The 16,429-nt window shown below is 31.8% G+C and overlaps 2 protein-coding genes across 2 annotated transcripts; both read right to left on the bottom strand.

Moving 5' to 3' along the window:
* Window positions 1–4,835: 4,835 nt before the first annotated feature.
* On the bottom strand, window positions 4,836–6,755 carry LOC149060305 (uncharacterized). The gene is made up of 5 exons (XM_089216624.1): window positions 6,631–6,755; window positions 6,224–6,538; window positions 5,498–5,875; window positions 5,280–5,348; window positions 4,836–5,053 (listed from the first exon to the last, which is right to left on the bottom strand). The coding sequence occupies exons 1-5, from the start codon at window positions 6,682–6,684 to the stop codon at window positions 4,904–4,906; spliced, it is 966 nt and encodes a 321-aa protein (XP_089072750.1). The 5' UTR covers window positions 6,685–6,755; the 3' UTR covers window positions 4,836–4,903.
* LOC149060306 (uncharacterized) lies at window positions 6,479–16,191 on the bottom strand. Its single transcript, XM_089216623.1, has 2 exons — window positions 14,891–16,191; window positions 6,479–9,241 (listed from the first exon to the last, which is right to left on the bottom strand). The coding sequence occupies exons 1-2, from the start codon at window positions 14,914–14,916 to the stop codon at window positions 7,390–7,392; spliced, it is 1,878 nt and encodes a 625-aa protein (XP_089072749.1). The 5' UTR covers window positions 14,917–16,191; the 3' UTR covers window positions 6,479–7,389.
* Window positions 16,192–16,429: the final 238 nt, after the last annotated feature.

Genomic DNA, 16,429 nt, shown 5'->3' on the forward strand with positions numbered 1-16,429 from the left:
ATTGATTACTTTAATCACAATTCACAATAATATCATAAAATATAGGTAGGTATAGGCTGACAAACCGTCTTCGCTCGAAAACAATGAATTATTATGTTATATCGTTTAATTCAAATTTATCACATTCATTACAGTGACTCTCTAGAATCTAGACACATAATGTACAGCAGAGTTAAACTGCTTTTTTATATATTATCATCTTCAAATAAATCGGTTTAAAAAATTCGTTTTCAAAAAAGCCATCTGTCTAAAAATGTACAGCGAAAACAGGGCAAGTTTTATCACTCACCAAGGGGAAGGAGGGCTAATTGGGGCTCTAGAATTTACGTAATTGTATTTGAATCTATATAAAATTTTAATTAACATAATATGTTTTTACTAACATATAAATCAAATAACCTCATCCTTATTTTCAAAAATCATAAAAATTCAAATTTTGACACAGTTCGTGAAAAAAACACGATTATTTTTTAGTTAACAATTCATACAATTATTTTCAATTTTAATAGTTACGGCTTGAAAATGAAATTGGTTTCTTTTATGTTGTTCTTATTGCAGAAATTTAAAATTATATCGAAATATCGAATACCTACATAATATTATATATAATTTATATATATACAAATTTGTATAGGAATTTTATGAACAAATTCCGATGAAATTGGTAGTAACGAAATACATTTTAGTTATTATGTTGCAGTTCAAAAAATATTGATCGAAAACACTTGAAACTTTTCGCTATTACAATAAGTAGGCTAGGTCATTAACACAATTGAACATTTGGTATAAAAATATTTTTTACATTTTTTTTTTTTTTTTGGTTAAATTAAAACAAAATTATAAATATAAATTTAAGATAGAAATTTGATAGAAAAATAAGGTATTAGTTTAATTTATTATTAATCCTTTTTGGAAATGCATTTTAGATTAGGTGGTTTAGATATTCTTAAAAAAAAAAATTGGTGGACACTGTTATATCACAAAGTAAATTATATTTTCTATTTTTATTAGATAAATGTGACTGTTAATTATTACACGTAATGTATGTGTAGCAAGGATTTGTTAAAAGTCACCCATCCGGGAGCTAGCAACACCGGCTGGTACGTACACTCAGAACGATTTCCCAGTTGTGAGCATATGACTGCGCTATTTATGATTTTGACAAGGGGGAGAATTTCGATAGCAAACGTTTAATTTCTCAAAGAGGAGTGGATAGTTCGCTTACCATCGACATCACAACATTATAAAATATGTAACAAATAAGAGAAGAAGGGATATATATCCCCCATATTCTCCCGTAAACGTAAATTCGTCACTGTTATTTATATATATAATAAATTAATAAATAACAATATAATTATTCAACCTATAACCTAATTAATAGATAACTACTTTAAATTAGTACATTATTGATTGTTAATATATGTATATTTATTTGATTATCTACAATATGAATCTATTAACACTTATTACTTTATTAGATTCTAGATATCATTACAGCATTTTTGATTCCAACTATTATCAATTAAAAATCAAAATTAAAAATTAATATGTTTTTAATTATTATTAACAACTTTATTAAAAATTAGTTAAGTAATTCAAAATAAAAAATACTGTACTACAACAATGAAGAGTTTTTCTAAGAATGTATAATGCATATCTACGACTACATATTATATTATTATTATGTAGGTAACCTTATTAGCTCAGCTTTGATCTCAGTTGTGTACTACAGAATTAACTAACAGTTAATTTATAATGTTTAATTCATATTGTCTTTTACAAATCACCCTATTTATAATTGGTTTAAACAAATGTATAAATGAAGGGGTAGACAGAGAGTCAATGATTCATTTGAACAAATGTATAAATCAAAATATTGATATCAAAAAATAGTATCCAGTCAAAATTTTTAAACAAATTTAAATTGTTTAAAAGTAGTATTTTAGTTCCAGTAAGTAAAAAAAAAATAAAAAAATAAGTAATGCTTTCTTTAAATATCCAAATTTTATGTACAAATGCTTCTGTAATACCTACCTATATCAACATCTATAATGCATCTATTACAAAAGAGGAAAGGTGTTAGAACTTGTACCTCAAGATGAAATAAACATAGATGATATTAATTTGATTGAATTTGAACCTCTCGAAGATGTAAATAATGATGCCACTAATACGTACCATAATCCTGTTCAGACATCACGGCAATCTTCCAAAGTAATAAATTAATAATATTTGATTTAAAGGTAGGTTAATAGGTTATATAGTAAAATGTAGCTGTTGTTAAAACTCATTGTCCTTCTTAAAACTCCTTAAACAAAATATAAGAATTAAAACAAATTTGAATTATTATAATAATAATATTTATAAATATTACAATGTACAAGACATAGTAAATCTATCATCATTATATGTATAAATAAAACTGAAATAGTGCATAATGCATATATAAATTAATTTAAACATTTCAATAAGCATAATAATATACATAATATGTACATAATGTCGAAAATGTTCAACTGTTTAATATAAATATTTTCTGAGTTGCCAGAAAATAACTAAACTATTGACTTAATACGTAAAAATTACGGCAATGTTCAAATTATCTTAGATAGAAATTCATAAAAGTTTTACTTTTATACCTAAGATTTGAAAATTTAATACAAGGATCCTAAAATAGTTTAACAATAGCATTTGAAAAATAAAAGAAATATATAGTCACACATTTTTTTTATAAGCATTTACAGTTCAAATTTTGACTAAATACATAAAAATTACGGCAATGTTCAAATTATCTTAGATAGAAATTCATAAAAGTTTTTCTTTTTAAATCTAAGATTTGAAAATTTAATACAAGATTCCTTACAAGTTTGTCAATCTTTATCACAAATATAAAAAGTCCACTGGAAATTCAAATCAAATTTTTATGAGCATTTGAAATTTAAATTTTTACAACATTGGATTTTCACTGGATTTTCACATTTAGTGATTTTCTTATTTTGGTGTAACTCTAAAAGTCTAAAACAAATGACCGCAGATACTTAAAATTTTTACTGAATGTTTATATAGGCATTTTCTATATTTAATAAAATTTTGCGTAGTCACAATTTTTTTTTACAAGCATTCAAAGTTTGAAGTTTGTCAACATATTATGTAAAAATCACGAAAATCACGAAAATTCGCAAATTATTTCAAACTAGAAATTCATAAAATAATTTCTTTTTAAATCTAAGATTTGAAAATTTTTAATAATCTATAATATATCCTAGACAGATAAACCGTCTTCGCTCAGAATCGTTTTTCGTATACAATGATATAATAATACCATTGAATTTAAATTTAATTCCATCCATTACAGTAAACCACTTGTAACCTACTGTACAGCAGAGCGACATCCACGACTTACCCGCCTTTTTTTGTTATGGATGGACATAAAAAATTAATAATAACTAAAATATGTGTTTTTGTTGAAGTACACAGATTTACAAAAGCTAAAGGTAAATAATAATACGATTGAATATATGTAATAAATTATTACACTACTATTACTAGTATTACTACAATTATTACTATTAATATCATAATATGTATAGTTGATATGATTGATATGAATTACTATACCTAGTCTATAGCGCTCTGAGGCGTAGTATAAACCAACAACTAATCGTCCTACAGGCTACTATACAAAATTATGTTATAGTAAAACAAAATGCCTATTCAGCGTCTGCTGTACTGCCTGTACTATACAGTGTGGATAACTTACTTGTAATCTATAGAATATAGGGTATGTTGTTTACATTCAACAGTTTTTAATACCATGAATGTTTTATTTTGTCAAACTGTTAAGCTATATTTAAAAACATACTGTAATTTAAGAGTTAATAAATTGTGTACCTATACTAATTATAATTGTATAATATATATTTATTAACAATCCAATAAATCTGCAGCGTTTTTAAATTGTGTTCCACGGAACCCTTGTTTTCCGTGAAAATAATTTCATGGTTTCGCAAAGGTAGAGAAAATTACTTCAAAATATCTAGTCATGTCAGCAAAAGAATATGAAACTTTTATTGAAATGACATCTGATTCATCGTAGTTCAAAAGATGAATATAGGTACTAAATTGTCACAAAATGCCGTGTTGGAACTTTTACTATTACTTTGCAACCTCTTATATGTGCGAAATGGGATTTTCCACCTACGTTTCAACAAAAACAAAAAACCGCAACAGACTTGATGCAGAACCTAATATGATAATATAACCTTTATCATTATTCATTAAAGGCTAAAGCCCAATATTAAGAATAGCTGGTTTACTGTTAAGATGTTTTTATTTAAATGTTCAATTATTAACTAATTAAACTGATAAACAGTTATATTCTAATGTAAGTGAATGTTTTTATCAACATTGATCGCAAATCACAGGTGTACCTATAATAGCTAGCTGGGCGTAAAATAAATGATGTATAATGCTATTAAAAAATCGATGAATATACGAGTAAGAACAAAATAAACATTGTATTTCATAGTATAATATCGATACACCTATCAATATAATTTAAGTATATTAAATGTTAAAAAAATACTTATAATTTTATTATAATGATAAGGGATTTGAAATTACATTTGTTCAAAACAAACAAATAAAAAAGCAAAACAAAGAATAGTTGAACAGAGCAATAATTATTTGATAACTAGACTTTTATTATCTTCACTTAAAAAACATACATGGATAACTAAGTTTATAACATAAATTACGTGAATTTAAGAGAATAAAATAATATTTTAAACAATGTTAAAAAATTATATTTATAAATAAAAATAGGTCATAATTCAAAGTTTGAAAGACAACAAGAAAATAATGAATTGTACCCGTATAGGTACTATTATATTTGTTATTATTATTTGTTTAATTTAAACAGAATCTGAATTACTAAATATCCAATTGCTTTGTTTATTAAAATAAGTAGTTGTTTCAGATTAATATGAAGTATTCCATAAAGTTTAAAATTGAAGTGTTCATGTAATCTTCGTAGTAAAAAAAACTTGATCTTAATAAAAATATAAAACAAATTAATTTTCAATAATTTATATAATATTAATCATACGCAGTTATTACGCTAGTAACCCAATACATTAACGGTCACGACCAATACATAACATTACAAAAAAATCTGTAAATTGAATGTTACTTTTAATAATTGTTGACTTAAAGATCATGAGTCATGACTATAATAGTATCGTGCGACCATCAATGTTTAAATAAAAATTTGATACCTGACGTTTAATTCTCGGATTTTTTTCGACTATGGATCGTTGTTGTAAGACCAAACTCATACGATTTATCTAAAAACAAAAATTAAACATTAAATTTAATTCGGACATATCAATCACGCATCAAGCTGACTCCGTCAACTAAGTATTGAGAATAGAAAAAGAATAATTTTTAAAAACCTTATTAAATTCAAAAATCATATATAATTTTATATAAAAACCTCTTTTTCCGTTGAGTGACCAATCATGTATAATGTTAGAACAGTCATTATTTTCAATGACAATGCAATTAAAATATGTCCCAAACTAGAACCAAACAAATCGTATTTAGAGAATAAAATGTGGTAAACGGCATTGATCATTTCAGCGAATTCTGCTACAACAAAAGCAATAATTGCCGGACAACCATACATTAAATGGTTGACTTCATTTAAGATTTTTATAATTTCCAAATACATGTCTCTCAATGTACTCAAACATGATCTTCTTTCCGGAATTTGTTCATTTATAATGTAGACCATCCACTTCATGTATATTATTAGTAATATGTATTCATAAAATACGACGTATTTGCAAGTAGTTATTAGAACTATAGTGACCTAAAAATATAACATATTTGACATTTTAAATATACATAATAGATTCAAAAGAGAATTTAAGCTACAACTAGTCCCATAAAGTACTCATAAAATATAACACATTTGGACATCTTTAAAACGATCAAAGTGACCAAAATATATTTGGATAAGGAAATCTGGGCAACATGAGGACTAGAGCACAGATTATATTATAAATCCATAAGATTACAGAAATAAAATTTCTGTATTCTGCAATAATGGTAAGATGGGAGATAGTTGTTTGTCAAATTTTTATATATTAAGGTACCTATATATTATATTATTATTTATTTATAGCCTTATAAAATTTGTTAAAATGTTTATAATTACCATGAGTTGTGTGCTTAATGATTGTTTAATTATTATCGACGTTGAGTAAATATTTATAATAACTACAATCACATTTACGGTAATTATTACAACTATAGGATTCCAATACCCAGTTCTTATATTCATCGTCCCTGCCACATTTTGGTGTATCAATTTTTCATGAATTTTTTCAAGTTTGGTCAATACCACGGAAATTGAATTATCGAAAAATATACGCCAAATATTGAATATAAATCTTCCTATCAAAAATAATTCAAAACAACTGATATATATTATTGACGTAGGTTCAGTTATTTCCTTATCAACTCCTAAGACCTAAAAAAACATTGCATAAATATATTACACTAAGATTACATTATATATTTATATACACATATATTTTTCATTATTAACAAAAATTTACCCACAGCGACATAGACAAGTGGGTGACAAGGTCCTATTATTAACATTAACTTATTCATGAAGTGATTATATTGTTTTTGAAGTTCTGGCTTTCTGATGAATTTGAAAGTGGCTGAGTGCTATGATTTGTTGTGGCCGAGTGATTGTGGCACAGAATTCCAGTAGATTATACTATATTATAATGACTAATTAAAATTTATTTTAAATTCTGAGCGGAGCAATAAGTTGAAAATGTGAAAGTGAAATACACATCTTTTGATTATATATTCAATTTAAAATTTAGCGTAATTTCTTTTGCTCGTGGTAACGGATACTGACTAATAGCCGTATCCCACCGCTGCCACCAAAAATGTTATGGACGCGCACTTAGCGACTCCAAGACAAATAAAAAAAAACAACGAGACGAAATTACTTTGGCTAATATTATACTCTTTATTTAACTGAAATGATGTTTTAATTAAATGAACGCTCTGCAATGGTCTGTATTGGTAATGTGTTACTCAAAGACTGACTATGTGTCCCCGTTGTTCTTCATACGAGCTGGTCGTCCGGTTCAAAAAGGCTCATTCAGCGGATTCCTTAGACCAGTCGCATGACGAAATCACACACACATCAGTTTACAATATTTTACAGCTATACATACAATTAATACAAGAATATATATAATATAATATTAATACAATATTCAGTGGTTCTTAACACCCCTACCCTTAAATGGAACATGGGGGCTTATTAGTCCCCATTTTCCACTATATGAACTTAATCTAATTATTTTCTGTAAGCTCAGGTTCTGCAATATCTGGCTTGTACATTTTTGTATTGTTCCGCTTTAATTTTAATATAACAAAAATATTTAAACCAATGATACAAATAATAAATACATATAATATTACTATGTGTACATCTATTTTTATACAACTTGGAGGTTCTGGGGATCGTTTTTCTAAAGTAGTTAATACTTGTAGATTATGTGTAAACTTTGTTAGGTCTTTTATAATCTGTACATTAATGATACTTTGAGGTATATATAAACTTAACAAGGTTGCAAAGGAGTTTCTGACATCAAATTTAGGGTTTTCAGGAATTAAATCAGCATAAGTATTCGGTCTTATGTGATTGGAGGGTAGTAATAATGTATTATCTGTATGAATGTTACATGCTGTGATAATAGTCAATCGACCTACACCATAAATCTCAAAAGTAAATGTTCTGACTGGGTTTTCACAATATATTGTTATGATTTCTGATCGTAAATAGAATAACCAAGAGTTTGACTGCGGAAGTCTGTTCCACACAGATGCGTTTGTTGTTACGAATTTGATCTTACAAGTGTCGGGCAGGGTTTGTGGTTTTGACATGAGTAATATCTCACACGAATCTGTTTTAGATTTATGATGGATCGGTTGACTACTTTTACAAAGTGTATATGATTGTACCTCTCTGCACATTTCCCATTGCTTATTTGTCAACGAGAAAAACTTTTCTGTATCATAACTAGTTGCTAAAATCTCAATGTCGGGATCAATTAAAACAAGGCTCTGATTATCATACGTGATAGGTAATGGAATTATATTATAGGCATTATAATCAGTGATTTGTACTAATGGAATTTTTGTTACAAAGATAAGGTATTGATCTTTGTGACAAATTATGATTTCGGAAATTTTTATGAAATCGGAAATAGATTCTGCTTTAATTTCGAATGGAAGAGTTGTTCCTACTGGGATATTTGTTTTAATTTCACGAAGTTCGGTTAACCAACGCTGTGTATTCAGTACACTAGTGTGTAATTTTCCATGTAGTGCGGAATTCACTATTGCTAAAAGATTTTGAGTTTCATAGGCGTATTGATTCAATAAAACTTCAAAGAAAAGGGTCTGTTCCAACAGCGTTGTCCTGATCTTTATGTGATCAATGTTCTGTGCGTTTTTCTTTGCTTGTTCGCTTAATAGTTGAATGTTCTGTTCAATTTTCTGCTGGTTTGTTAATGTCTGGTGTAGCGTGTAATTGTGTTCATTAGTTGCTAATTCGATAATTCGAGTTTGCTCAGGTATCAAGTTGATTTCTTTTACTTTATTCCCTACTAATTTAGATATTTTGTTGAAAAGATAACCAAAATCGATGTTCTCAGCACTGCCGTATAGTACGTTGGCCATCCGACTAACAGCATTTCCAAGACCACGACGGTTTCTATTTTTAGGTTGATCATTATTTCCTATTGTTGATAAAATATTCTGGTGGTTTTGATCAATTTCGTGAAGGTATGGAAGGGTTGCTTGTGCAAACTGTTGGCAGCTATGTTTATTTTCTGAATTTTCAGTTTTCTGTCGTAACTCACCACAGAGTTGAGAAGTAGTATTGTATAATCTGGATAGTGCCATGTACCTCGTTGTATAGTGTTCTAGATCCAAGAAATTTATTAGTTTCCAATCGGAATCCGTAACTTTTAGTTTGCCTAGAAATTTGTAGTAAAGTCCTTCCGTATTGTTGAAGTATGTAATTTTTGCTACATCCATGGGTGGTAGACTCTGACATTTTGTTATCCTTGTTTGTATGAGGATGGAGGTGACAATCAGGTATCCGATGAGTATGGTTGGGTCGTTAATTTTCAGTTTTCTGTAAACAATATGTTTATTATCAATATCATTCATGGAATGGTTTTAATAAGTTCGAATGAATCTTTTGCCTCTTTGCCTTTCTTTTTATCGTTATGTTTTTACTGGTAGGATCAATTTCCAAAACTTCAAAAGGGCCTAGCCATTTTGGAGTTAACTTATTAATAGATGTTTTATCTTGTAGTAAAACTTTTTGTCCCACTTCAAAGTTTCTGTGATTAGCATTCTTGTCATATTGGGCTTTTGATTTTAACTTAGATTCTATCAAATGTTTTTTAGCTATTGCATGTGATTCTTGCAATTGCTTCTTGATTTCAAACTGGTAATCTTCATAATTATATTGAGGATCTGGTTCTTTTAATAAAGATGAGGGAATGGTAACTGGGTTACCATATACCAATTCATAAGGTTGAAATTTAGTTGCCGAATGTACTGTGGAGTTGTGGCAAAACATTGCGTATGGAATTTTCATATCCCAATTCAATTGATCTTTTTCGATGAAGTTTCGTAGATATTCTCCCATAGTACGGTGGCTTCTCTCTAGCGATCCATTGCTCTGAGGGTGGTACGGGGTTGTTGAAGTCTGTTTTATCTTAAGAAGATTGCATACCTCCTTAAAAACTTTGCTGAGAAATTCCGTACCACAATCGGTTACAAGGCTCTTTGGTAGCCCATGCAAACACACGAATTGCGTTACGAAGTGATGCGCTACCGTGTTAGCCTCATGATTTTCCATCGGGGTTGCCCATGCAAATTTTGTTAAATCGTCTTGCAGCGTTAGGATAAAGGAATTCCCTCTATGAGATCTTGGTAAAGGTCCAACTACATCTAAAAATATTTTCTCGAAGGGTCTGTCAGAGGTAGTGGTGATTACCATGGGTTCCTTCAATGGTTTATTTCCTATTTTATTCTTTTGACATATAGGACATTTCTTAATAAAATCTCGTATTTGTTTCCTCATCCCTTTCCAATGACACTGCGCATATAGCTTATTAAAAGTCCTGGTGACTCCCTGATGACCTCCTAACGGAGTGTCATGAAATTCTGATATTAGCCGGAGTTTTTCATCTTCGGTTAATTCCTCCTTAGAGTAAACACTTACATAAATTGTAGTGTTTTTAAAAATGTAACGAAGCATTTTACGGATCTCCTCCCATTTGAGTCCATCCAGTCCACATCCGATTCTTGGACAGGCGATTTTAGTGATTTGATTCTCTGCACAAAGTACCTTAAGTTTTTGTAGACAATTGAATATAGATTGATAAGTTGGTTTTTGCCAACTGTGTAACTTCGTTATTAGATAAAAAATTGTTCGTCCTTCTATTCTCAAAAGTATCACATCATCAACTGATTTTTCCTGTTGACGTAATTGTTGTATCCGTCCAAATCTTCGTCTAAATTGGAGGGCTATTCCTCTAGACATTTTGAGATCTGCGGAAACACAATGTGCCAGTGAGGTGTCCGATGACGTACTAAAGATATCGCCGACCATCTCTATAACATTTGAAGTAGGTAGGTCATGTGAATTTAAAAATGTCTGATAAGATTCTGAATTCATGGAAGGTTCTGAAATGTCTGTAGATTCTGTAGTATTTGAAGGTTTTGGAATTTCTGTACTTTCTGTATTCTCTGAAAACTCAGGTTTTTGTTCGTTTTTCGAAGTTTGTGCCCTAGTTGTGACTCGGATTCTGCTTAATGCATCAGCGTTTGTATTGTTACATCCTGGCTTATATTGAATCTGATACTGGTATTCTTCTAGTTTAAGTCTCCATCTGGTTAGTCGCGAACCAGGATCCTTGACATTGAAAAGCCAAGTTAATGCTCGGTGATCAGTGATAATGTTGAATTCCTGCCCCAGTAAATAAGGTCGAAATTGCTTGACTCCCCATATGATAGCACTCAATTCCTTTTCCGTTGTGCTATAGTTTTGTTCAGCCTTGTTCAATGTTCTTGATGCATATGCGATTGGGAGATCTTTTCCAATTGGGCCTTGCGATAACACACACCCTATTGCGTAATTGCTAGCGTCACATGTGAGGTTGAATGGTTTATTGAAATCGGGGTATTGCAACAGAGGTTCATGTGTGAGGGCATTTTTTAAATCCTCAAAAGCTTTCTGACATAAATCAGACCACTTAAACTCAACGTCCTTTTTTAATAATGAAGTGAGTGGTTTAGCAATTCTCCCGTAATCAGGTATGAATCTTCTGTAATATCCTGATAAACCTAGGAACGATTTTATATCCTTATTGTTCCGTGGTATTGGGTAATCCATTACACATTGAATTTTCTGTGGATCAGGGCGTACTCCTTGGTCCGTAATTACATGTCCTAAATAATTTACTTCTTTCCTCATGAATTCACACTTTGTAGGCTGGAGTTTCAGGTTGAACTGCCTTAATCTTTCAAAGACTTCTTGAAGTTTTTTCGAATGGTCTGGGATATCTCGAGCATATATTATGATATCGTCTAGATATACAAATGTTTTTAATCCATTTAATCCTGTTAATACTGTATTCATTAGTCTTTGGAATGTGGCGGGTGCTCCTTTTAATCCGAATGGGACACGTTGGAATTCAAAGTGCCCTTTCTCGGTGGAAAATGCTGTTCTTTCCCTATGGTCTGGATGCATTTTTACTTGGTGGTAACCTTGGGCCAAATCCAAGGTAGTATAATACCTGGATTTTCCTAATTGGTCTAATATATCTGTTATGTTCGGGAGTGGATATGCATCTCCACTAGATATATGGTTGAGTTTCCTAAAATCAACACATATTCGATATTGGACTACCCCGTCACGATCTGGTTTTTTAGGGACAACTAGCAAGGGCGCATTCCAAGGGCTCTTACTAGGTGTTATTATTCCATCTTCTTCCCATTGTTTTACTTGTTTGTTTATTTCTTCCTTGTGTTTGAAAGGAAGCCTGTACGGACGTTCATTGACTGGCTGAGTTGCCGTAGGTATATTTATCTCGTGATAAACCGCTTCTGTGTTTGTTAATTTATCTCCTTCTAAATGAAAGATATCTGTATATTGTTCACAAATAGCGATGAGAGATTCTTGTTCCTCAGAATTTAACTCATTAGTTCGTAGGACATTTCTCAGCATAGTTATCCTGTTACTTTTATATGAAGTTTCTGCTTGATTGGTCAACGTATGTATCTTGGCTGTATTAAATTTTTCTATACTGAGTTTATTAACATGAGAAGTTGTCAATTCAAAGGCTTCTTCTTTGGGATTCATGACAGTCACAAGTACACATCCATCTCGTACATTATTGACAGTATTACTACACATTAACACCTCCCCAATAATCTGCGCAGAGACTAACAGGGTTTCTCCTTCATGAAAAGTTGGTGTTGGAATAGCCACTAGAGTTTCAGTGCGTGCTGGAATGATGGCGCATGTGTAATGTGCAGAAACAATATCATCTACTGTGGGTAGAGTGAGTTCATTAGTCTGATAATTTATAATAGTCTGGTTCCCAGTTATAAAGGGTTTTCCTAGAATTCCGTCATGGGGAATTGGAAAAGCTGAATGTATCACCTGAAATTCAGTAGGTATATTGAGGTTTCCAACTTGTATTCCAATTGTAGTGTACCCTATTGTTTTCACTAATTGATCACTAATTCCTTTCAAATGATAGATAATTTCTTCGTATACTATCACTTCATCTTTGAGTGCACTAATTTTGATCAAGTTTAAATCACTCCCTGAATCTACTAAAAACTTTACGTCTGGATTAATGGTCTGAAATGTTCTGCATGTTAAATGATGATCTGTTAATTTAGAAATTATTGGGTATGCTCTGCAAAAGATATCACGGCGCTTTTGATACTCCCTACCGGGCGCCCGCCGGAAGTGCTCGGTTGTTGGTAGTTTTCCGCTGGTTTAGTTTCAGTATGATTTGAATCATTCCTCTTTGATTGTACATATTTCAATTTCCTGCACACGTCTTTCGTATGTCCCGGCTTCTTACAATATTGGCAAGTGACCGTACTAACTGTAGCGACTGATGTGGAGGTGGTAGTCGATTTGGCCTTCTTATTTTCCGTCTTGGCATATCGACAATCTCTTGCCCAGTGCCCAGGCTTTTTACAAACATTGCATACTCCTGGTTGGTTTTTTGAAGTCGCTGCTGGTTTATATAGTTTTTTGGATTCCTCTGATGATTTTCTTACTATCTCCTCTTCCCTAGCTGCTTGTATGGCGCTGAAAAGAGAATCTGGGTGTCGGGCTTTTATATAGTTTTTCAAATCTCCTAGGCCTTCAATAAATACTTGTAATGCTTGTCTTTTTATTGTCCTCTCGAGAGCTTGAGCTACCTCGATTGAACAGCCTAATGTTTCTTGTTCAATAATCGTATTTTGAAGGGCCTCCACTTCCTTAGAATAAGTTAATATATCCATTCCCGTTTTCTGCTTTGTGGCATATAAAGACTGATACAAGTGTTGGGTGGTTCTTTGGGGTTCTAAATTTGATTTCAGAAGATCCCTTAGTTCTTCCCAAGATTCAAAGTTCTGGTATTTTACTACCTGTCGAGCCTTGCCAGTTAATCTGGTTTGAATTGCTTGTACCAACCGTGGAATGGCTGTATGTACCGTACAAGATACAGCAAAATCACATTTTTCTAGAAATACTTCTACTTGCTCGGTATTCTCACCATCAAGTGATTTTGGCAATAGCCTGATTGCGTCTTGTAGGCCAATTTGATTGCTGGACATCGCCTCTGCTGTCTGAGGGACATTTCGTAACCTGAGTGCATCTTGCACTTTTTGATTAATAATTTGTGTTAACTGCTCTTCTGTGACAGTCAAAGTTCCGACATTTTCATTTGATACGGAATCTTGTCGTTGAGGTTCTGTGTCATTTGCCATGTTCAATTTGTCGTATCTAATTTGATCTATGGTCCAATCAATGCGAATCTCTGAGTAACTTTCTTCTAATTTTTGCTGTTCGGATTTTCTTGAATTTTTGTAGTCCTTGGGTTGTCCTAAAATCTCTGTTCGTATCGAATTTTCTGTGTCTTTTGTATTTTCTGTATTTTCTGTATTTTCTGTATGTTCTGTATTTTCTGTATGTTCTGTATTTTCTGTATTTTCTGTATGTTCTGTATTTTCTGTATTTTCTGTATTTTCTGTATTTTCTGTATGTTCTGTATTTTCTGTATTTTCTGTATTTTCTGTATGTTCTGTATTTTCTGTAGTTAGATTAGTTGTTTTTGTGATAACGTAACTTATGCTCTTGTCTACCTCTTGTAGTTCATGAGATATGTTAGTCAATAAATTATCTGTGGCTTTCGATAGGTCTGTTTCCTTAATTAATAAATTATCTACCGTAATATCAGCTACCTCTCTCTCAGAAATCGGGTTTTCGGGATTTGAAAACCTAACGGGCAAACTAGTTCGAGAAGTTGGGATAGGTTGTTGAGTAAAAGCTGTATTTAATTCGTTACATTCATTTAATGAATTATTTCCGTTCTCGGAGTTATTCATTAACCCCCCTTTTTTTTTTTTTTTGGCTAATAAGCAATAGAATGGCAGTTACAAATAGGCAATCACTACTCACAGGCAGAAGCACAAAAGAAAAGAGTAAAAAAAAAATGATAATAAAAATATAATAATATTATATAAAATAGTTTTAACTCACGAGGATCGGTGTGTATTTACTGTCATTCTGTCCAGTTTTGAATAGTCCGCCTTTGATGCTGAAATGTTCCGGGAATTTGTGGATTGATTGATCACGTACTCCGTTCTCAACGACGACTATCCTCTTCGACTGCAATTTCTGATACGAAGTTCTACGCCCCGAAACAGCTGGCGCAGGGACCAATAATTAATATTGGGTTTCGCTTCTTTTAGTTTATTTTACGTGACTACCGGTGATAACGGTAATACATGTGATATACGCGATGTTTGTGTATTAGTGTGTACGACGATAATACGTATTTATTTATTTATTATTTTTTTTTTTTGTTTACATCCGCGACGGCGCGTACCCTCTGTAGGCGACGTCGTCGGCGGCGGTGTCGATTTCACGGTCACGACCTAGTTGCTTCGCGGCGGCAATTTCACGGTCACGACCTAATTTTCGTTACGGCGGCACAAATAGTCCGTTGGTCACTGTGTGGCGCTCAATTCGTAGTTTCGCTCGATTGCACCACTAGAGAGCGATACCTCCACACACAACCAGTTGTTTTAACGCACGGCGGCTGTTTATCGTATATTCTGATGACGATTCGGGCGGCGCGCGGCGGCTACGTAATAATGAATATTATACGCGCGGCTGCTACGTAATAACGAATATTATACGCTCGGCGAGTACGGGGTATTGTATTAAATTGTTGACGTTACCCTTTCTCACGCTATGCCTATCCGTTCACTACGACACGTTACGTTATATATAATATTAACTTGTATTACTTGAAATATTCTGTAGATGGTCTGGAGTTTGAAAATGTTCTGACGAGTCTTGAATGTTTTGAAATTGATGACGGTTAAAACAATCACACAATTATAAGAGAATAAAAAAAAAATTTAGCGTAATTTCTTTTGCTCGTGGTAACGGATACTGACTAATAGCCGTATCCCACCGCTGCCACCAAAAATGTTATGGACGCGCACTTAGCGACTCCAAGACAAATAAAAAAAAACAACGAGACGAAATTACTTTGGCTAATATTATACTCTTTATTTAACTGAAATGATGTTTTAATTAAATGAACGCTCTGCAATGGTCTGTATTGGTAATGTGTTACTCAAAGACTGACTATGTGTCCCCGTTGTTCTTCATACGAGCTGGTCGTCCGGTTCAAAAAGGCTCATTCAGCGGATTCCTTAGACCAGTCGCATGACGAAATCACACACACATCAGTTTACAATATTTTACAGCTATACATACAATTAATACAAGAATATATATAATATAATATTAATACAATATTCAGTGGTTCTTAACACAACACTCATTATTTCAAAAAGTTTTCCGCCATAAAACCGCCACCCGACTCGACACCATCCGTTTCGACGACGGACATCTCGCCGACACCGTTCGCCGACAGAAATTTAAAATTTCATCTATTAGGACATTAGGTATACTATTACTTTAGATTTTAACCCCTTTTAAAGCCATTAATTGTATAGCTCTTAACAATATGAAATAATTACTGTATTTTATAAATACCTAATA

The sequence above is a fragment of the Diuraphis noxia genome, unplaced genomic scaffold (genome assembly GCF_037042655.1).
Source record: "Diuraphis noxia isolate RWA-SAM2 unplaced genomic scaffold, SU_Dnox_SAM2 contig0001, whole genome shotgun sequence".
Classification (NCBI taxonomy): Eukaryota; Metazoa; Arthropoda; class Insecta; order Hemiptera; family Aphididae; genus Diuraphis; species Diuraphis noxia.

Excerpts from the sequence above, each read along its gene's own strand:
- LOC149060305 (XM_089216624.1), bottom strand. The coding sequence starts at position 6,684 with ATGAATAAGTTAATGTTAATAATAGGACCTTGTCACCCACTTGTCTAT. Across the intron at positions 5,349-5,497 it reads GTCACTCAACGGAAAAAGAG|ATAAATCGTATGAGTTTGGT; the intron begins GTTTTTATATAA and ends TTTTGTTTTTAG. Across the intron at positions 5,054-5,279 it reads ATCCGAGAATTAAACGTCAG|ATCAAGTTTTTTTTACTACG; the intron begins GTATCAAATTTT and ends ATTTTTATTAAG.
- LOC149060306 (XM_089216623.1), bottom strand. The coding sequence starts at position 14,916 with ATGACAGTAAATACACACCGATCCTC. Across the intron at positions 9,242-14,890 it reads GTAAATACACACCGATCCTC|AAAACTGAAAATTAACGACC; the intron begins GTGAGTTAAAAC and ends TATTGTTTACAG.